Source organism: Desmodus rotundus, chromosome 2 (genome assembly GCF_022682495.2).
Source record: "Desmodus rotundus isolate HL8 chromosome 2, HLdesRot8A.1, whole genome shotgun sequence".
NCBI lineage: Eukaryota > Metazoa > Chordata > Mammalia > Chiroptera > Phyllostomidae > Desmodus > Desmodus rotundus.
The window spans coordinates 167347423-167369490 of NC_071388.1; the positions used below are offsets into that span (position 1 = coordinate 167347423).

Consider the following 22068-nt stretch of genomic DNA (forward strand, 5'->3'; position numbering starts at 1 on the left):
CTGGGGTTACATAAGCTACTGTACTTGTCAACAACCTCTTCGTGGAGGTTGTGCTAGCATTTGACTGTGCTGTTTTAGGAGGCCAAATGTATACTTTAAAGATCCGTGAACTTACTGAATACACATATGTTCTGAGGTACTGACTCCCGTAAGTGATTGGAGCAAAATTACAGGGCCCTAACATCACTAAACTCAACTAATTAACCAATGCCACTCAGTTATACCCCTGGATCTCTGCCTGTGTCCTTGGGGAGGAGCCTGCAGGTGTGGACGTGGAGGAAATGGCCCGGTCAGCCAGCATGGAGAGAAAGGAGGTCTGATGGGCTCAGCCTGACAGCCCACTCGTGTCTCTGTGATTCCCTGGGCAGTGGCTGAGATTTCTTCTCTGGAGGGCTGACAACGTCCTACTGGCTGTTTTTACGTTTTCCTAGCAGCATGAGGTGCTCTGATAGCTGTCAACACACTGTCGAATCCAGTGACTTAACGGTGCATTTGTTTTCTTTTCTTGCACTGTTCTCTGAAGTCAAACAGTTTCTATAGTTTTAAAGGCATGCAGAAGGTAGAAAAAAGTAAAGTAGAAAATCCTGAGGAAGCTTTTTGCACTGAAACCTACACTTTAATCCCAGAAGCGACACCAACAACAAACATGACGTAGGCCTTTGGCCACAGGCTAGGGGGCCACATAAGGTCAAAATTTGTATTTGTCCCCAAATACAAATATCTACATTTCTACAGGGGAATCGAATTGCGATTTAAAAGGAGGGGCAGATGCAATAGTTCAGTCTTTTTTGAAAAACTTATTTAAGGAATTTAGTTCACCTAATACCTTTCTGCATTCCTCCTGAAAAATGCCCTTCTAAATTCTAAGAAAGTCACCAAAATTGTTTAAATGTTTAATGATTATCATAGCTAACATTCATTTTCAGCATAATTTACAGGATTTAATTATATTTTTATAAGTGTTATACTTTACAGAGTATCAATATGCTTCGTATAATTGATATCTACATATTTATTCTTCTTAAAACTATAAGCTTTGATTTTTAAATTTTAAGTTATTATCCTGGCTCATGGTTACAGTTCTTTACATTCATGAAAATGTTTTGGTTGTGTCTCTAAATTTGTGATACTAGATACTTAGCTGAGAATACACTAACTAAACTACATTTTTATAACTATGGGAAATACAATTTATTTTTAAATAACACACTTTATACAATGTCTAGCAACATTGAAGAAAATAAAGGGACCTTACTGTATACAATCCAGGATAAAACAATCATTTGGGCCTTCCCTTCTAAATAACTCGCATTTCCAGCTTTTTTATTTCTCCTTTGCTGAAAAGGTAATGCCTATTGGTAAATGTAAGTTTTATATGTGTATTTATTATTTTTTCATATTTCACAAAGCAACTATTTGAATAAGGAAAAGCATTGCTTAGTTATTGGGTTCATTTAGTGTGAAGTATGAACAAATTTTAATGGCAATGACTATTTTTTTAACTTTATTAACTTCTTGTTATCTTGCCAACCTACTATGTCTGTTCAAGAAGAGACTAAGAAGTAAAAACCTGTCTTCCTTCACTGATGGTTGTCTTCCTGGCGGGCACGTATGTGTCTGATCTCTCAGTAGTATTAGCCACAGCTGCAATGAACAGAGCATTTTCCAAACGCTCCCATTCCGGTCAGAGGGTAGGAGCAATGCCACAGTGTTACCTGTGTGGACGCTCAGAGAGGGCATTAACTGAGTTGATCACAGCACAGGGGTGCTGTGAAAAATGCCTTGGAGACAAGGACCTACTTTGTCTTCCTTACCATCAGATGCTTACTCAAGAGTCAAAAGTAAGAGTTTCTCAAACTTTTTGAAGGAGATTCTCATATAATTCTGATCTCTTCTTGTACAACTTGCTGTGGCTTCAGAAAGTCTACCTAAAGTAGTTACACCAAGGGGCAACAGTGACAGGATTTTAAAGGTGGTTCAAACAGCTTGGTCTACACTGGCCTATCTTCTAAATTGGGGCCACTGTAATAGAACAACTAAAGAAAAGAAAACTAAAAAAATAAAACAAAGAAAAATATTGTTACTATCTAAGCCCTTTTGTTAGATAAAATAAACTTGGTAGACAAATTAATAAGAAATTGATTTAGAAGTCAACACATCCCAAAAACCCTCTGGATTTTTCTGGAAAAAAAAAATAGCTCATACCTCTGTGTATGTACACTTATGCACACAGACATACAAGTGTGTATTTCTGTGCACACAGGCGCACACATAACTTTTTTTGTTGCTCTTGATTCTAAAAATCACTTCTTTCCCTTCCTAGTTTTTTTATTTTTGAATTAATATCCAGTTTCTAATTTTGTTTAAAACCTACTGAATAAATTTCAAGTCTAGTGTCATATTCCTCAGAGCAAAGAAAAAAATACTTCTCTTAATTGGTTACAGGTAATTTTTAAACCGTGGTTGTGTTTGGAATGTGTTTTTTAAATTACAGCCAGACTTTCAAAATTTGACTTTAAGTAAGTATCAAATAACAGCATATCAATGGCTGTCTAATACTTTGCCTTGGAAAAAGATAAAGCTTAAAATAGATTGGGAGAAATAACAAATAATACCAATTCCTCATATATGTATGATGTCTGTGAGACCTCTCACATTTATTCCATCATTTTGTTCCTCACAACCGTGCTGGGCAGAGGCAAAGTGGGATTAACACCATCTTATAGGTGAGAAGATGGAGACTCATATTCCCTCTGCTGGAATTATGAGGCTTCTTATGCTTGCTCAATACACTTAAAATACTTTCTTTAATAAGAAACACTGAATGTTTACATTTATACCGCAGCTGAGGGCAGTGATGAGTTCCGGGAAGACCTTGTCTAATTTGCCTCAAATTCTCTCGCACAGACAGTGGACCACGTGACACACGATTTCGATTTTTAATGCATTCCAAAGACATGAAGAAATATATATTCAATTTGCTTTATAAAAGTGCTATTTCGGCCATCTGAGATAAAAACCCCAGTCACTGGGCTATGTGGTGAGAAGGGATCTATCTCTCAGCACTGTGGATTCTACAAAGTGAGAGTTTCTTTCGCAAGTGGTGATCTAAGGATGAGCAAGAATAAGAAAACCATGGAAGAACTATTGCAGTCCCACCAATGTCTAGGACCTCTGCAGAGACACACAGATCCAGTTAAACAGCTTATGTCAAATACACTCAGAGCAAAGCCCACACCAGGGAGTTTCATTGCTGTATCCACCTCCAAAGGGCTAAAACCCGTGGTGTGGCTAAGAATACACAAGGGTACTGGGAGACTCACTAGTTAACTGAATGCATGAAAGCGTTTTACCTGTGGCAGTCAAGGGCATATCTTAGCAAAAGTCTCATAAACTTGTTTTGCTTGTAAAACATGTTTGTTGGCAGTAGAAACTCATTCATTTTGACCTTTAACTCCACATTCTCCTGTTTTGCTGTATACACTTCCGAAGGGGATTTGAATGTCATTTACTTTTAAAAATCCAGAGACAAAGAGCTATGAGTTTCCAGCATTAAAAACTAAAATCTTAAATCAATTTATTGTGAGCTGAGAGGATTTTTGTAGTTGAAGAACAGAGGCAATGCTAGCAGAGATAGTTTGATTTTCCAACAGCCCACAGCAACATATACACTTTCCTCTCCTTAGGCTGATAGGAATATTTCCACATACATTAAAGACATAGAAGCAAAGACTGTCATTTCTGAACACTTAGGGGTTACACAAATACCTATCATTGCTCACCAAGAGTCCTGTCCAAACAAAACAAAACAAAAACCTGATACCTCCTTCCTCTAAGTAACACAATGTAAAAAATGTAGATCGCAAAACCAAGCATGATGTTACACCTATTCTAAGACTTGACCTTTCGTGTTGGGTATATTTTAAACATTAATATTCAGATAGCTGAGTCACTGTTTACTAAGCCCTGAGAGAGACAAAGGAGCTAAGCAGCCCTACGGAACAATTTCCTGCTACCCTGAAATTCAGATGTCAACAGCCACTGCATGCTGGAGGCTTCATTATTGGTATCTGTCATCTTTCTAGAAAATTCAAGAATAAGAAGAAGTTCAAAAACATTGGCACTCAATTCCATTGAATTCATTGTTCTCATGATTCTGTCAATTATTCTTTGTCTGGTTTGAAATCAATAAAAGACAGGAATAATACAAGTCATGCTATTATTTGGAGATCTATCAGTAATTTTCAGGAGTCTCTAGCTATTTTTTTAACACAGTGATATTTTTTGGAGTTATTTAAGGCATTAATGAAGCACTTTTATTCTGATATATTATTTTCTAAGTCAAGGAAAAATGCATGTTGAAATCTTACCTGTATTAATATGAACACACTTGTGTAAAAAACATTCAGTTAAGATATAAAACATTTTCATTCTACCCCCTACACAGAGTGAGTTCCCTTAATGTCTTCCAGTGAATCCCACTCCACACAGGCACCCACTGTTCAGACTTCAATCAGCATAGATTAATTTTGCCAGTTTTTAAACTTTATACAGTTTAAATGGAATCATACAGTATGCATTTTTTAAGATTTATTGTTGTTTGTATTTAGTCCAGTTTTTCCTACACGATATTCCACTGTAAGACTGTGCCATGATTTATTTGTCCATTCCTATCTTTGATGTGCATTTGGACTGTTTCTAGTGTTGGCGTATCATGACTACTGCTGTTACGACTACTCCCAGCAAGACGCTCGGTGGGCATAAGCACTGAGTTATCTGGGTCAGGCACCTGGGGAAGCACGTGCCTGGTCACAGGGAATGCTAAGCCGAACTTTCGCAGATGCTCACCGGTGGTTTTCCAGATGGGCTGTAACGAGTTGTACTCCTGTATCAGCAGTGCCTGACACTTGCCGTTGTTCCAAGTAACACTTAATATTGTTGGTCTTTTTAGTTCTGACTGTTCTGGTGAGGATGCACTGTACCTCATTGTGGTTTTAATTTACAGTTCTTTGATAAGTCATGTTAATGCTCATACTTGAATATACTTATTATCCACTTGTGTATTTTGTGAGGTATCTGATCAAATTGGGTTGATTTTCTTTTTATTATTTATTTGTAGATGGTCTTTACACATTCAGGGAACAAGCTCTCAGATAGCTATTTGTAGTACAAATAATGTTCTCTAGTTCTATGGCTTGCTTTTTCTTAATAGTATTTTTGTAAGAGCAGAAGTTTTAAATTTTTCTTTTGGCCACTGTACCGTTTTTTAATATGTACTGCTTCATGTGTTTCTATTCTAGCATTTACCTCTTAATAGCAGAAAAGACCTCTGATTCCCTCTCTCTCTCGCTCTCTCTTCCTTCCTTTCTTTCAAGAGACATCTGAGATTCAAGACTTGACTCTTTTTAACATACATATTGTACCATGTAGGGTTTTTAAATACATTTATCTGAAGGATTAATAAATTTTGCCTAGAGTCCAAGAATACATTATGGCCATTCTGTACAGACGTGTGTACGTCAATATGCACAGCCACTATTTCCAAAAATATTTGCAGAGTGTGAAAGACGCACCTGTCGGAAAAACTCCTCCATCAAGGCCATGGTCCACCGGTGGTGCAGCTGCCAGCATTTGGCTGGGTGGCTGATGTCCGCTGCGTGAAGAATCAGGGACATGGTTTTGGCCCTGTCAATCCTGTAAAACCAGGGACATACACGAATGATCAGAACAAAATAACCAGTTACAGTTCTCTCTGAGTCCAAACCCATGGAACTCTAACGTCACAAAAGCAAATAACCTACCCTTCAGGCTGCTGCAAACTGTTTCGTATATTTTTAACTTGCTGGAAGTGACCAGACATGTCTGTAGACAAAACCATTTCAATCACTAGGTTCCGAAGATCCCTGTGGAGTCGTGGAAAGAAAAAAGGTTCATTTAGCCCTTTAATGTTCTCAAGAGGAGCACTTCCTGAAACACCGCTGATTACATTTTATTTTTCTTAGTAGGTATGAACACAAAGGAAGCCACTTTTTAAATATAAAAGCACTTTTAAAAGTTTACATCATTTTCCCTTTCAACATTAAGGATTGAGGAAGTTGCCTGGAGAGCAGTGTGTGAACGGGGCTGTTGGGCATCTCCCCTTAAAGGCCTGGATGCTTTCTCCTCCCATACCTGTGTTCATCCCCTACCCATAAATCCCAAAGGCTGTGCTTCCGTCTGAAAGTATCCTGACCAGTCTTAAAGAAAAACTGTTACACATGCAGTAGGTGCTGTTAACAAAATCCCTAATATCTAATGTTACAGTAGGCAGTTAGTTAGTTATTAATGAAAGTGAAGGGAGCCAGACACCATATTAAGCCAGATTAACTAGGAAAGGACAGTTTCACAGTCAATCTGGGCATCAGAGTAGGTGGGAGAGATGCTTTTCAGTCACCCTAGGGAGCAGCTGGCACCACTCTGATGGATTAACTGGGGCAGGGAGAAAAAGGGGAAAGGAAATTCTTTTCACTAAGCACGTGAGCCGTAGGAACTGAATGACAGAGCAGAACTATGAGGCATGTGCATGCAGTAGGAGCCAAAATGGTGACCATGACAGAGAGGAGTGTAGCCTGGGGAAATCTGGGGAAAGATTGGATAGGATAAGGGCACAAAACCCCAGAAGATCCAGGAAAGGTCCTGGATAGGGGCAGGCACCAGCACAGGCTGGAAAAAGCTAGGAAAGAGGTTGAACAGTTTGAAAGAAAGCCTGCACTTTTCTGAACCCAAGAAAATAAATGGAGACTTAGCAAGGACCTCAAAGCAATCACGACCATAGCCTGCCCACTCTCTGCCTCTCCAACAGTGTACTATTGCTTTTCACTCTAACAAACCTTGCCACAATCTTTTCAAATCCTCCTACACGGTGTCCCTGAAATTCCTCTCCTGCAACACCACAGAACAACCCTATTTCCTGACTGTGCCGGGGGACCAGCCTCCGCGCAGACTGCCGCAGTCCCCGGTCCCCCTCCTGTGACAGTTACACTGCATTTATTCAGTCCAGCAGTGTTCTGGGTGCTTTCTAATCTTTGTGAAGACATTTAATCTCTGTAGCAGCACAGTTAGGGGGGATTGTTATTTGCTACCACAGAAGACCGAGTCCCTTGCTCAACCACACAGGTAGTACAGGGCAGAGATAAGGTCCACACCAAGAGTTCCACTCCCAGGCTGGTGCTGGGAGCATTCCCCTGTGCCAACCTTCCACCTTAGAACCCCAGCAAAACTAAGATGCTAATGTAAGTGGGGTTTTTCTGCTTCAGCTTTCGAGACCTTGACCCTACATGTGATAAGCGGAGCTATCAGTACTACTGAAATATTAGCCAAGACTCTGTAAATATGGTGGCCACATCACAAACCTATGCGTGAGTGCCACATTCTCACACTAAGTACAAAGTAAGTTGCTCCAACTAGCTTGCTTCTTCCGTAATTCACGGCTTGCTCAGTACAGAGAGTTAAAATACAGGATGTGGCAAAAGTAGGTTTACAAATATAAGTATGTGAAACACAGGATTTATTCTTGTATTATTATTAATTATTGTGATATTTTACATACAAGCAACTGTACTCATAAACATACTTTTGCCTTGCCCTGTATCACTCATATGGGAAACCACATTTTATTTTAATTGTGTGGTGTGACCTGCAGAGTAAGTTACCTGAAGATGGTATGATCAAACTACTTGTTTTTAGAAACAATCTCATACAGGAGGTTCTTGCTGAAAATTACGGGTATTCAATTCAGTTGTAGTTTTGGATGGGAACCATGCTAGTTTAGAGTACCTGTGGCTAAATATTAAGGGAAGGGAAATTATTAAAGGTAATAAAGTTATTCTAAATTACATTTTTCCTCTGAAATTCTGAAGAGACCCAGACTACAACAGCAACTAACCCAACATATTTACATTAACTAAGAAAAAACGAGACTGAAGTTTTATAAAGTCTATGAATCTAATAAATACATTGTGCTTTGTAGATAACTAATCAGTAAATGCTAGGTATTATCAATAATCTACTAAAATATGTCAGTAAACTAGATGAAATAGTACACAAGAGAAATGTTACTTTATCCATGAATTAGTGTTGTCCAAATTTTAATATTGTTGCAATTGTGGTTACTACAGGTACTTTAAGAAATAAACAGATATGCAAACAGAAAACATACAAATCCTTAAAAACCTGTTCATTTTTTAATTCTTGGTAAAATGTTAGGTTTATACTGGCAAAATTATAGCTTTTTGGAAACTTGGATCTGTTAAATTCTACAATATTATCATATTTATAGTAATTGTAAAAACCGATTATATAAAAATATTCAATTAGGATGACTGAGAAGTTACTGTATGGAAATTTACAAAAATACAAGAATAAATTATTGGAATAAAATATTAAAGATGTTAAAGAATATTGTGTAACAGGGACAGAATCAACTTTAAGAAGGAAAAGGTTTTATTCAAAGGAATAATAATAAAAATAATATAAATGTTAACTCTGTGAAATGAAAATCCCTGTTGAAGAAATCAATGCTCTATATGTAAATAGTCAAGTCAATCGTTCAGGCCTTAGGAAGTACCTCCAAACTTATCTCCCTGCTGCTACCTTTGCACTTCTACTGTCCAGCTAGCCCAGCAGCAGTCACTTTGAAATCTTTTCGCAATTAGATCCTGGCCTTCCTAGGCTGGAAGCCCTCCTGGGCTATTGTTTCCTGCAGAATAAAATAGCCTGAACTGGGTTCGCAAAACAAGATGTCTCCTCCCTTCCCACCTCCCCTCCCCCTCCCCCTCCCCCTGACTCTCCGTCTTACAGCTGTTTCCAAGTTGCAAAAGTAACCTTGAAAATCCAGGAACATCAATATTTGGAAAAAGTGACCATGGGAAATTAGGGCTGTTTTAAACCATAAATTAACCTTTCAGTAGTCAATCAATCAATTTATTTATTTAAACACAGTTCTTGATCACAGGTAATTTTTTTTCCTTTGGACATTTCTTTGTGCCTTGATTTAAAGATTAAACATAAACTCTTGGGTTTTTTGCATTTGAATGGGAAGCTTTTCTACCCATTAACTGACTTTTAACAAGAAAGGATTTCCTTCCTTCCTTCCTTTTCTCTCTTTTTCTTTCTTCTTTCTTTCTTTCTTTCTTTCTTTCTTTCTTTCTTTCTTTCTTTCTTTCTTTCTTTCTTATCTTTCTTTCTTCCTTTCTTCCTTTCTTCCTTTCTTCCTTTCTTCCTTTCTTCCTTTCTTTCTTTCTCTTCCTTTCTTCCTTCATTTCTTTTCCTTCTTTCTTTCATGTATATAGTTCCCATAGACTATTAGGGATCTACTAACACTCAAAAATCTCTACATTTATCTGAAATTCATATTTCACTGGATGTCCTTTATCTTTATTTGCTAAATCTGGCAACCCTATAGTCAAACGAAGGGGATGATGATAACCAAGCAATTAGGAAGAAAGGAGATAAAGTTCCACTGAGTTCAGGGTGCATCTTGTTATTTCCCCTACCTGGTAACAAGTATCTCACTTCCATTTAATTTTTTTAAAGAAGACAGATGCTTTGGAGAAACATGTAAAATTCGCTTCTGAACCTGGGCCATTTTAGTATATTTGTAATATTTTCCTTCATGTAGTGAATTATTTGTTTTTTTAAAAAAGCTAACTTACACATAAAGAAAAGTAATATATGAAGGAATTATTATGACGTTAATGTTTTGAATTTATGTAGGATCACATATTGGTAGAATTGAGCAGAGCTACACTCCAGATAGTATGTAACTATGTTTCTTAAAGTATTTGTTTCATGGAGTGTCATTTTATGCATTGGCTATGATGCCTGTAGGTGTTGAGTTGGTCTGGAAATAATTCAACTCCATCTAACAGAGCTCGGCTCCTGAACAAAGCCTTCTAGGTACTTATCTCCTCAGAGTCATCCAGTCAAGAGAAATTAAGTTTGTAGTATTGCTACCATACAGTTATCTAGATATTAATAAAGAAAGCAAAGGGAATTAGACATTGTGTTTAATAAACTGAGGAGCATGAGCCTGTTTGCTTAGCCAGGAAGCTTCATACTCCAGGGGATCACAGCATTTCTCCACAAAGGGAGTTGACACTCCTCCCTTCTCCACTCTGGTACCGGATTGTCAGGGGGTGCTGAGGGAGGTGCTTGACCATAGAGACCTGTCAGTTTAGAGGGTAGACCCATTATAAGGCAGTAAAAGCTTGGGATGTTGATTGGTTATTTCAAAAAAGCTCCTGTTTATAACCCCAGGGGAACAAAGAAGCGCTCTCTCTCTCTCTCTCTCTCTCTCTCTCTCTCTCTCTCTCGCTCTCTCTCTCTCAGTGACCTGCACTTACCTGTTCATTCATGCATTCTCTCTCGAACCCAGGAACACATGCACAATCATGTGGGCCAGCAGCAGACACACGGTCTCCTAACAACTGAACTTTAATATAAAACAGGAACTCTGGAACTGGCCTTTGTTTTGGCCTTGCTGAAGACAAGGTTGGACTTTTTCCATGGTGGGATAGACAGTGATGGGCCATTGGAAACCCAAGGAGCACCTTCTATTTCTACCCAAATAACCTTGCCACATGACCCCACCTCCCATAGGGCCCGGGAATGCTTTCTTCGTGATCCCACAGAAGAGCCTGATTTCCACTCACAACAGTATGAGTAAGGCATTAACTTTCATCCATTTACTTCACCTTGTCACATAATTTAACTTCTTCCTGAAATTAAATTTCCTCCAGGTTTCCTTTTAAACTCACCTCCAGTCATCTTTGGATAAATTTATCAAGACATTCATTTCTTCTTCTTGCATAAGTCGATAAGCTGCACTCACATGGTGATTTTCAAGGACAGAGCGATCATTATACAAAATGGCAACGTCCGACCTAAGAATTAAAAAGAAAATGCCTAGTAGAGGATTTCTTTACACTTCATTAGTGCCTAATAACATACTCAAGTCACAGCACATCTCATCAGTAAAAATTCTATAATCAAACTCTTAAATTTATGGAAATACCTATTTCCTTTTTTTTTACTATATAAATTTTTTTTAATTCACTTTATTTTTAGAGCATTTTTAGGTCCACAGCAAAATGGAGTAGAAGGTACAGAGGTCTGCCATATACTCCCTTGTCCCACATACGCACAGCCTCACCTGCTATCAACACTCCCCCCCCCCAGAGTGGTGCATTTGTTACAACTGATGAATCTACAATAACACACATTTGTCACCCGGAGTCCATAGTTGACATTAGGGTTCACTCCTGCTGTTGTATATTCTATGGGTGATGTACAAATGTATTATCACATGTATCCATCCTTATAGCATCATATAGAGTATTTTCACTATCCTAGAAATTCTCCATGATTTGCCAATTGACCCTTCCCACCTCCTTAACCCCTGGCAACCACTGATCCTTTCACTGCCTCCATAGTTTTGCCTTTCTACAATGCCACATAGTGGAATCATATAGTATGTAGCCTTTTCACATTGCTTCTTTTACTTACTAATATGCATTTAAGTTTTCTCTATGTATTTCCATGGCTTGATAGCTCGATTCTTTTTAAGAATAATGTTTCATTAAAACTGAATAATGTTTCATTATCTGTATGTATCATAGTTTATTTATCCATTCACTTACTGAAAGATATCTTGGTTGCTTTCAAGTTTTGACAATTACGAATAAAGCTGCTATAAATTCCTGTGTGCATGATTTTTGTGGACAAGTATTCAAATCCTTTGGGGAAACACAAAGCAATATGATTGTTGGGTCATGTGGTAGGAGTATGTTTAGTTTTATTAGAAACCCCCCAACTCCATTCCACAGTGGCTGGATCATTTGGCATCCCCCCTGGCAGTGTACAGGAGTTACTGCTGCTCTGTACCCTGGCCCACACTGCCTGTCATCAGCGTTCTGGCTGTCGCTGAGTCTAATAGGTGCGTTACAGTGTCTCATCATTATTTTAGGTTGCATTTCACTGAGGACAAATATGGTGTGGAGCTTCTTTTCATATGCTTTTTTTTTTTGTAATCTGTATATCTTCTTTGGTGAGAAGATATCCATTAAGGCCCATTTAAAAAAAATCAGAATGTCTTCTTACTCAACTTTGTGTTGTAAGAGTTCCTTGTATATTTTGAATAGCAGTCCATTATCAAAAGTATCTTTTGTGAGGCAAATGTGATAAGCACTACACTAGAGAAACCACTTGGAAATATCTTTTGTAAGTGTTTTCTCCTAGTCTGTGGCTTGTCTTCTAATTTTGATATTGTATTTCACATGTGAATAGCATAAGTTTTTAATTTTAAGGAAGTATTTTTATGTTTTACATTTAAGTTGATGATCCATTTTGAGTTTACTTCTGCGAAGAGGTGTAAAGTCTACGTTTAGATTCTTTTTCTTTTTCTCTTTTTGCATGTGGACATCCTGTTGTCCCAGCACCATTAGTTGAAGAGACTCTCCTTGCTCCATTGTGCTGCCTTTGCTCCTTTGCCGAAGATCAGTTGTGTATTTAGGTGAATTGTTTCTGGGTTCTCTATTCTGTTCCGTTGACCCATTTGTCTATTCTTTGGCTAATACCAAACTGTATTAATTACTATAGCTTTATGTTAAGTCTTAGAGTTGGATAGTGTTAATTTTTCAACTTTCTTCTTTTCCTTCAATGCTGTGTTGGCAATTCTGGGTCTTTTGCCTCTCATATAAACTTTAAATCTGCGTATGATATCCACAAACTAACTTACTGGGAGTCTGGGACTTCATTGAAGCTATAAGTCAACTTGAGGACTGACATGTGGACAATATTGAGTCTTCCTGTCTATGAGCATCTACCTATCTATGGGACCTACCTATGAGTAGGTCCCAAGGTGCCTACTTTGAAGGGGACTGAGGCATCATTGTCCTATGTACCCCATTTCTTGTATCTTGTATCTTTTCCAATAAATGTCTCTATTTTTCATATCACATGGCTGGATACCTGCTGGACAGACCTCATATTCTAAGCATTCTCATCTCTGTATAATGGAGCCCTTGCTTTCTCGTCATTGTGCACTTAATTTGCCAAATCCTTCTGAAAGCGTGGAGTGGAAGCAGAGCCACCACGTTCAAAGTGCTAAAAGGGTGGACTCAGTCAGGTAAGTCGCAGGTTGGAGGTAGGCAGCAAAAACAACAAAAGGAAAGTCGAGGTGAAACCTATGGCAACATTGTTCCCACTTTCCCCAACCTCAGGCTCCTCTCACTTTCCTTCCTCCTGGTAGACACATTCTGTGTCAGCACTAAAATTGCCTCATTAAGACTTAGTGTTTTAGGCTTTTCAGTGGGTAGAGTCTCCGTTATCACCCAGTACTGACCCTATCACTCACTGAATGTTTACCGAAGAGTTGGCAGGGACAAATAAAATAAAGAATTAAAGAATCCTGGCTCCTATTTGAGATAAACCGTGCTTTATTATTACTCCAACATATGGGAAATGACCTATAGAATAATTACCTTCTCTTCTGCTTTTAGAATTTCATAAAAGTGGACTAACATGTATTTCGCTAATTGCACATACCTCAAAAATACATTTTATTTTAATAACTTCAGCTATGGCCTAAAAATTACTTAGCCAATAATCAAAGCTCAGTGCAAAGAAAACTGAACTAGCAAAGCTTACATGCAACCCTTACGTAAGAGAGGACTAAGTAGATATTGCCCAAGTATCTCTGGAAGTTTCCTGGGATCATGGGAAGAACTGTAATTTGCAAATCAAATATCATTTGTATGGCCTCGAATGTAGTCATGGCAGTTTTGCCAGGGTTATTAAAACATGAGGCTCCAAATATCACTGTGTTTACCTTTCACCAACAAGAATATAATGTGTTAAAATTTAGTTGTAGCAAAGTATGTACAATTTTGTCCAATAAATTGAACAGGGTATTGAGAATACAGCATAGTTTTAGTGTTTGAAATGGTCTTTGCTAAATAAGAACAAGACTCTAAGCAACATCCAGTATCCATGGTAACATGTAGCTCAACATTTTCTTTTTACAAGAAATTTATTATTTCCATTTATTTATATTTGTAAGGATTTCATAACTTATAATGTCTATATCAATTGCTATAATTGCCAAATCACTGCTCCCTTTTCTAAATTCCAAAATTATTGTTCTCTACAGGACCCAGCTCAGTAATGAGCTGTCTTTAATTAAAATCCCACTCATTATGGTTTTGGGGGATGCAGGAGAGCCTTTGATAAGCAAAACTATCTGCATGGGTTACCTTTCCTTCCATGTTCACCACAAATAAAAACAAAACAACTTTATACTCTGCAAACATTCCCTGCTGCACCAGCTTCAGGGCCCCCCTCCCTGCATGCTCTTTCAGTCTGGGGGACTCTGAAAATAAACAGAACACCTTCCCCAATACTTCATTGTTTGAATTTAATCTCCTTCTGTCTCCCTCAAGGGGCCATGATCTGTAAGCCCACCCATTTCAGCCTATAAAGGGTTGGGACTCCCATATGCCTCTCTCTGGCCATGGAAGCGGAGTTGTGTTAGTAGACTGGATTGAGAGTGAATGTTCCTCTTAGCTTCTCAGTTGTGCTACTGCCGTCAGCTGACTATGCGTATAAATAGGTTATTTCACCACTTGAGACCTTTGCATTTTCTTCTGAGACTCTGAGGTTTAGACCAGGTGATCCATAACGTGCATATCAGCCACTTTAGGGTCCCTTGAAGCTCTAAAATGTTAAATATTTTGTAAAAAGCTTGTATGCTCTGCACATCAAAAGACCAACTTCCTATAACTGGGAAATCAGTTGTTAGAAATTGCTATTAAAAAACAAATGAATACACCACATAAAACCTGCACACAAATGTTTATATCAGCTTTATTCATAAGTGCAAAGATTCGGAAGCAATCAAGATATCCTTCAATAGGTAAGTAAGTAAATAGGTCTGGTACATCCAAACAATGAAGTATTATTCAGCAATGAAAATAAATGAGCTGTCAAGCTGTAGAAAGACATATAGGAGCCTTAATTGCATATTACTAAGTGAAAGAAGCCGATCTGGAAAGGTCTTATAGTGCATGGTTTCAACTACATATTTTAGAAGAGGCAAAACTACAGAGACATTAACAAGACCAGTAGTTGCTATGGGTAGAAGGGGAGGGAACGAGGGAAGAATTAAAATGTGAATGGAGCAAGGGGACTTTCAGGGCAGTGAAATGGTTGTGTGTATTACTATAATGATGGATGCATGGCATTTTACACATTTGTAAAACCCTTACAATGTATAACACAAGAAGTAAACCCTAATATAAACTGTGGACTTCAGTCACTAATGATGTATCAATAATGGTTCAATGATTGTAATAAATGTACCCCGTGCAAGATGTGGCGACAGAGGAGACTGTGGGGTGTGGGGAAGGAGCCTATGGGCACTCTGTGCTCCCCGTTCAATTTTCCTGCAAACCTAAGTCTGCTCTATGAAATAAATTCTACTAATTAAAAAGTGAACAAATAAAAAATTACTAGTTTTAGTAATCCCTCAACAAAAATAGAGAGTTGCATAGTGGCTCCAGAAAGACATGAGTCTCTCGACTCACATCTCCATCTTAAGCATAGCTGACTAGTGAAAGACAGAAATGTCAGGATCCAATGCGTATAAAGGGAGTTGGATCGTGATGGGCCAGCAACCAAATTCTGCCTCCAGGAAGGGAGATCTCTGTGCAGCCAAAAAAATTCAGAGCACCTTCCTGTTATCGACTGATTTGCATTCCCTGAAAATTTACATGTTGAAGTTCTAGTACTTTATCACCCAATACGTTAGAGTATGACTGTATTTGGAGACAAGACCTTTAAAGAGATAACTGAGGTTAAATGGGGTCCTAAAAGGGTTGGGCCCTAATCCAATATCCCTAATGTTTTTCTAAAAGGAAGAGACAGACACCAGGGATGCTCACAAAGGAATGGCCAGGTGAGGATGCAGTAAGAGGTGGCCATTTGCAAGCCAGAGAGAGAGGCCTCATCAGAAACAACACCCACTGACTCCATGATCTCAGCAGCTAGTCTCCAGAACTGTGAGAAAACTTCTGTTACCTAAACCACCAAACTTGCGGTGTTTGGGATGGCAGTCCTCACGGACTAATAATACACTCCCACTCTGGTGTTTTGAATCTAATAACTGCCATCATCACCATTATTTTAAAAATCGCATTTTCCAATTATTTTAAACTTAACACTTTGTGCTCACCTGGAAGTATAATTTCTTTGATTTTTTTAAGGTTTTTTTCAGAAGTGCAATATTGTTATATATTTTCAAATGCACAATGATACCGAACTAGTGACTTTGACAATAAATTGCAAGATTTGTCTCAATAAATAAATGTCTGTCTTGTGTGAGAGCTCAAAATGTCAATACTGAACATAAATTATATTACACATCTTTATTTTTTTGAATTGTTAAATATGCCACAAAATATAAACAAAATTCTTGATAAATAATAGTTGATTGACAGACGTGTTTACAGCTTAAGGCTAAAATTTATTAAACCTATTATTATTAGATATCTTCATTATTATTTTTAAGTCCTCTTAAAGTAAGTAGCTGGCAGAACATAAATTTCAAGTTCTAGCTCAGAGAAGTTGAGCCCGTACGCAGCTGACCTTGTCTGAATGTGGAAGTTGTTGGTGGTCCCTGTGTGCTCGTAGTCGTGGACGGCAGCGGCGAAGACCAGCGCTAAAGTTTCCAGTTCCGTGAGCCAGTGCTGGGGAAGCAAACAAAGAGTCCACCACGTTTAGAAAGCAGAGGTTGTGCTGTCTTTCTACAGAACGTGATTTTCAGTGCACCCAGTATGATTAATCATGCAGGGTTGTTCTGTCGATTTTAAACACATTTTCCTTTCCATTTCACTCCATCGATTGTGCATAATAATGACTGCTTCAGAAGGCCAACGGTTGCTTCAAGTCTTGTAAGTGCACAATCCAGACACTGTAATTTTTCTCACTGATTGAAAAATGAGCTATTTCCTAGGATTTAAATATGAACCCTGACTGGATTTTGAATTCATAGCCTTACCAGTTTGGGTTCTCATGAAGTTAATCACAGTTAAGTGAATTTTAACATACAGCTTGTACATCAATAAAATGTGTTTTAGCTCAATTTTTGTAGAAGACCTTACTATGAGAAAATTTTCCACCTAAGAGTTGAAAATATTCACTTTGTTCATTAGAGGAGCTGAACTTAGTTTTTATATTTAAATAGAGGAACTGAACTTAGTTTTTATATTTAGATAAAGATTTAGAAGAGTTTCCAAAGACTTACCAAATTTGCTCTTTATAACACATACGTTCTAAGGCTGTGCAATTAAACTTAATAACAATGAAACAAATAAAGGCTTTCACATAACACCCAGACCACCTGCTTCATACACATTGTCCTTTTTGTTATCAATTGGATGGTTTAGCAAAATTCTACTACTGTTATAAGTCCATTTAGATAATTCAATAGTTTCTTTATCACTCACATTTTGCATAGCACTTTTAATGCACTGTCCAATATAACCACTTGTAACTACTTAATTAAAAATAAATAAAATCAAGTAAAATTAAGTTCCCTCTAATAGTCCCAGTAGCTGCATTTCAACTGCTCAGTAGTCACGTGTGACAAGTGGTTCCATGTAGAGCAGTGCAGATACAAAGCATTTTCGTCATCATAGGAAGTCCCGCTGGACACCACTGCAATGAGGGGGCAGGAATGGAGGGTCCAAAATGACACGAAGCTTGTTCCATATACTTGAAATAAGTAAAGACCTTGCAGAAAGCAACAAAAAAATATAACAAACTATGTGCATACTTCCTAAAAGGTCACAAAATAAAGGTACAATGGAAGGGTAGATAGAGGGTCCACATTGTGGAAATGGATCTGAAATTGAATTTGAATTTTGTATAAAGGTAAGAGGGAGCCCTTGTAGGTCCATGAAGAGGCAACAAGTGTTGTGTCTCATAGTTGCCAGAGGCATGCTCTTATTAATCTTAGCTCCTTTCACATAAGCTATTGCGGCGTTTGGCATATAGTAGAAACTTAATATTTCTCTGTTGAATTGAAGTACACCAGTCTTGCATTTGGAGGAAGTAGTGAGGAGTAGTGGGTGAAGAGGTAAAATCAGACAATTCTGGTTTTAAATCTTTGTTAGTACTTAGGTAAGTAAGTTATTTTCCATTTCAGCCACAGTTGCCATGAAAATAGAATCAGTGATCATTCCCCTGTGGCTTTTAAAACTTTACAGTTAATGTATGTACTGTACCTATCGCAAGACTTGTTATATAGTAAATTACAGAATAAATGGCATTTTACTAAACCTATTATCTTAAATACGCTGTTTAAGTCATCATTCTGGAAAATAATAGTGAGTTAACATCTTTAGTGATTGCAATTCAAGAGTAAATGCCTCACAAGTGGCTGATTGAGAAACAAAATATTCAGAACCAGAGGGGGTTGATATAACTAGCCGTTCTGTGTTTATAGGTGCATTTTATTGTGAGTCATTAAAAGAAAGAAAATGACCTTATTAAAGGCTTGTATTATAGGCTAACCTGGGACTGAACCTCCAATGTCCCCAGTGAGACTGTGGAATTAAGCACCATGAAATGAATAGAACTTGAAATTAAACCAGTTTTTGTACTCCCAGAAACCCATTCTTTTATTAAAGGAAATTGTTTCTAGAAAAAAAAATCACACACTTTCTTAAGCATTTCTTATTGGTTGTCCTTAAGATCTACAGATTTAACTGAGAGTTTTGAAAAAAGTGACATCCAATATTTACTATAATAATATAGACTATGAAGCTGAAATTATAAAAAAGTAAGTAGAAAATCAGAAATGTGTATTAATTATAGATTATCTCATTAGTATTTAAAATTATCTTCCCAGCTGTCAGAATGTGTTCCCGCTTTTGGTCTCATTAATCTCTGCCTCTCACAACCAGTATTTCCTCCGTGAATCCCCTTATTTATTGTCACACTATATGCCACACTATTAGTCTTAATAATAAAGTTTATATTATAAAATTATTTGGGAAGAAAGAAACATTGAGCTTTAACATTTAATTGAATATATCTATTTTGTATTAGTGAAAGTAGAATTTTGAGCTTATTTTTAGCTTCTTAGTTGCAAATTCATTTTATACTGGCGTCAAATGAGAATTCTAACTCAGAAATGGATGCTTAAATTCATAGTTTTGGTAAATGATTCATGAGGACAAGCCAAGAAAATGTGGCTGAATCGTATCATTCTTCCCAACCAGAACAGTGTGGTCAGCACCTCCTAGGTTCTAGTGATTTCTGATGATAAAGGGTTAGAATGATGAGGAATAAGCAATACGACACTGTGCTTCATCTACACTGCAGGTTGCATTTTGCCTAGAGAAATGCTCAGGTGGCCTTACTCTAAAATGGGAAGCCCTCAAATTATGTTATAGGGAACTGTGGGCGCCATTAATAGCATGTGTGATGGTGACAGATGGGAAGGGAAAAGAACTAACTTAACTGAAAGTTTTAATTAGATGGTGTCATTTAATTTTTATAACCATCCTATATACCATTTACTAGGTAAGTATATTTATCCCTGTTTGGCAGATAACAAAGCTGAATCCTAAAGAAGTAAATCAACCTGCCAAAGGTCACCTAGTTCTCAAGTGGCAGAGCAGTGATTCAAAACAAAATCTTCACGGTTCCAAAGTTTCCGTTCCTTCCTCAGATCACAATATTTCTCTACAGATTGCGACAACATTCATTACTCAAGGAAGGCAATATGCTGAAAACATTCTCTTAAAGTTTCAAAAGCAGGATTTCTAGACAATTTAACTGGATATATTGATGAGTAAAAGTTGATAGAGCTTTCAGACGTTATGAGGCTATTTTCATAGCTGAATTATTCAGAGAGAGAGTATGTGTGTGTGTGTTTGTGTGTGTGTGAAAGAGAGAGAGGGGGCGGGGAGAGAGAGAGAAAGTGTGTATGTCTAGGGCTGGGATAATTTCAGGTCAGAAAATCACATTGACCTATTAATTCCTGGTGTGTCCAAAAAGACTGTAATTAACAACTCTTACCTTGAATTATAGGGCTGGACACTATTTTTTTTTCTCTATGCCTTTGAGTAGGCCGAGATAGTGTGCTATAACTTACCTAGTATAGAAAGCAAGTATATTGTAATAATATTAATACTTAATATATATAATTTAATATACATAATATAATAAATCAATAATTTTACTATATTAGTGTATGTGCTAATAGCTATTATATTTCAGGAATGAGGTTAGGTGCTTTACATATATGATATCATTGACTTCTCATTGCCAGACTACAAGGTGTTTGGTATTAACCACGTTTTAGTGACAAGGGAACCCAAGTGGAGAGTAAACAAGCTAGGAAGTAGTGAAGCAGGAATTCAAACCTATGTATGATTGCTTTGGAAGCCTACACTCTTTCCATTCTTGCAATATTGTCTGTGAAGCCATTTATAAGAACAAAGTTTTCACATAGTGCATAGAAGAGAGATATAATGGCAAGTTTTCTATAGCTCGATAAGAAAAATTGAGTCATTTCAGTGTGTGGGAGGCTATTTCTGGCTATAGCAAGTTGACTACAAGTTCCAAAGGAAATAGAGTTCAAGTCATCTCTTTATCTTCTACTCTTAGAGTTACTGAGAACACAACGCCAGGAGCCGGAAAGGCAAGTGTTCCCTTGCCAAGGCCCCTATGATTCCCATTCAGAGAGACATCAGGAGGTGGTTCAGGAGCACTCAGCGAAGCATTCGCTCTTTAGCAAATGGACTAAGCTGCCCACACCACAGTCACTCTGGCACAGGGTTGCAAATTAATTCAGGGACAAAAGAGTGCGGGAGCTGGAGGGTGTCCCAGCAACATTCCTCTGCACTGTGGACTCCCAGGCCTCAGGGTGTCTGCTGACATTAACAAACTGAAGGACAATAGCTTCATCACAATCCCACTCAGGCAACAGTCCTCTGAACATTTTGCAAGTGACAGGCTGCCATTAGTCACCTGACAGTGTTGGGCTGCCACTGGAGTGCTCCATAAATGTCACGCTGATAAGACCATTCTGAAACAGCGGGACATCGACTGAACACTAAAGTAAGTGACATTTTAGAATGCTTTTCTGTTGTAAAGAACACTGTCATATACATGAAAATTTATACTCACCTACCACCACTTTTTTCAGCTATACAATATAAAGTATTTTTTTAAATAACTTTCCAAATACCTGCAAGCTGGCAATATGACCTAGTTTTGACAAAAATAGTCAATAAATTTGTAAATTTACTTGGCCTTTTCTTTCACCATCCATCATAACATTTCTCACTACTCCCTTAAGTTGAACGCATTTTAAACTACATAAATTTAGTTTATTTATTGGGTTTAAATAAACACTGCGGGGGACAACATGAATCTCCCACTAGGCTATCTTTTTCATAACGGCCAAAGTCAGGGGTAAGCAAAGAGCCACTGACATTTTTTGCTAAATGGTAGTGAAATCATAAACAAATTTTCAAACCAAACTTGCTGAAGTAGAGTGAAGTTATATTTACAATTAGTAAGTCACTGTCCCCTCAGAAAGGGACTGCATAATCTTTGCTAACAACTTCAATTTTCTAGGAGTCACATGAGCCTGTGAGCCTAGGCCAAACTGCCTTAGTCTTCCAGAGAAGTTGGCGTGGCTTTTATAACCTGAAAGGAATCTTCCTTGCAAGTCTGAGGGTAAACTCACATTGTGTATGTGAATTTCTCTATTTACCTACTAAGATAACATCTTCAATGTCAAAATAGGACACTTTTATTTAGCTCCCTTTACACTTGTGACAAAAAAAAATGTACTTAAGTAGAAACATACTTTTAAAATTCTGGCTACTCCCCCCCAGCTGAAATGACAGATATCTTATCATTATACTTCAAAATTTAAGCAGATTTGTTAAAATATCAAAGTATGCATTACTTTTCTATTCCATCTTATTCTGAGGAAACTTAATCAGTTCAGTT

At 37.6% G+C, this 22068-nt stretch overlaps 1 protein-coding gene across 2 annotated transcripts in view; it reads right to left on the minus strand.

Moving 5' to 3' along the window:
• Positions 1-22068, minus strand: part of PDE1A (phosphodiesterase 1A) — a 219929-nt gene that overhangs the window by 29889 nt on the left and 167972 nt on the right. For both annotated transcript variants that reach the window (XM_024561559.4, XM_053918830.1), the window contains exons 7-10: positions 16681-16781; positions 10797-10922; positions 5802-5903; positions 5574-5694 (exon numbers count right to left, since the gene is read on the minus strand). In XM_024561559.4, coding sequence (XP_024417327.1) covers positions 5574-5694; positions 5802-5903; positions 10797-10922; positions 16681-16781 — 450 coding nt within the window. The remainder of the gene's footprint in view (positions 1-5573; positions 5695-5801; positions 5904-10796; positions 10923-16680; positions 16782-22068) is intronic.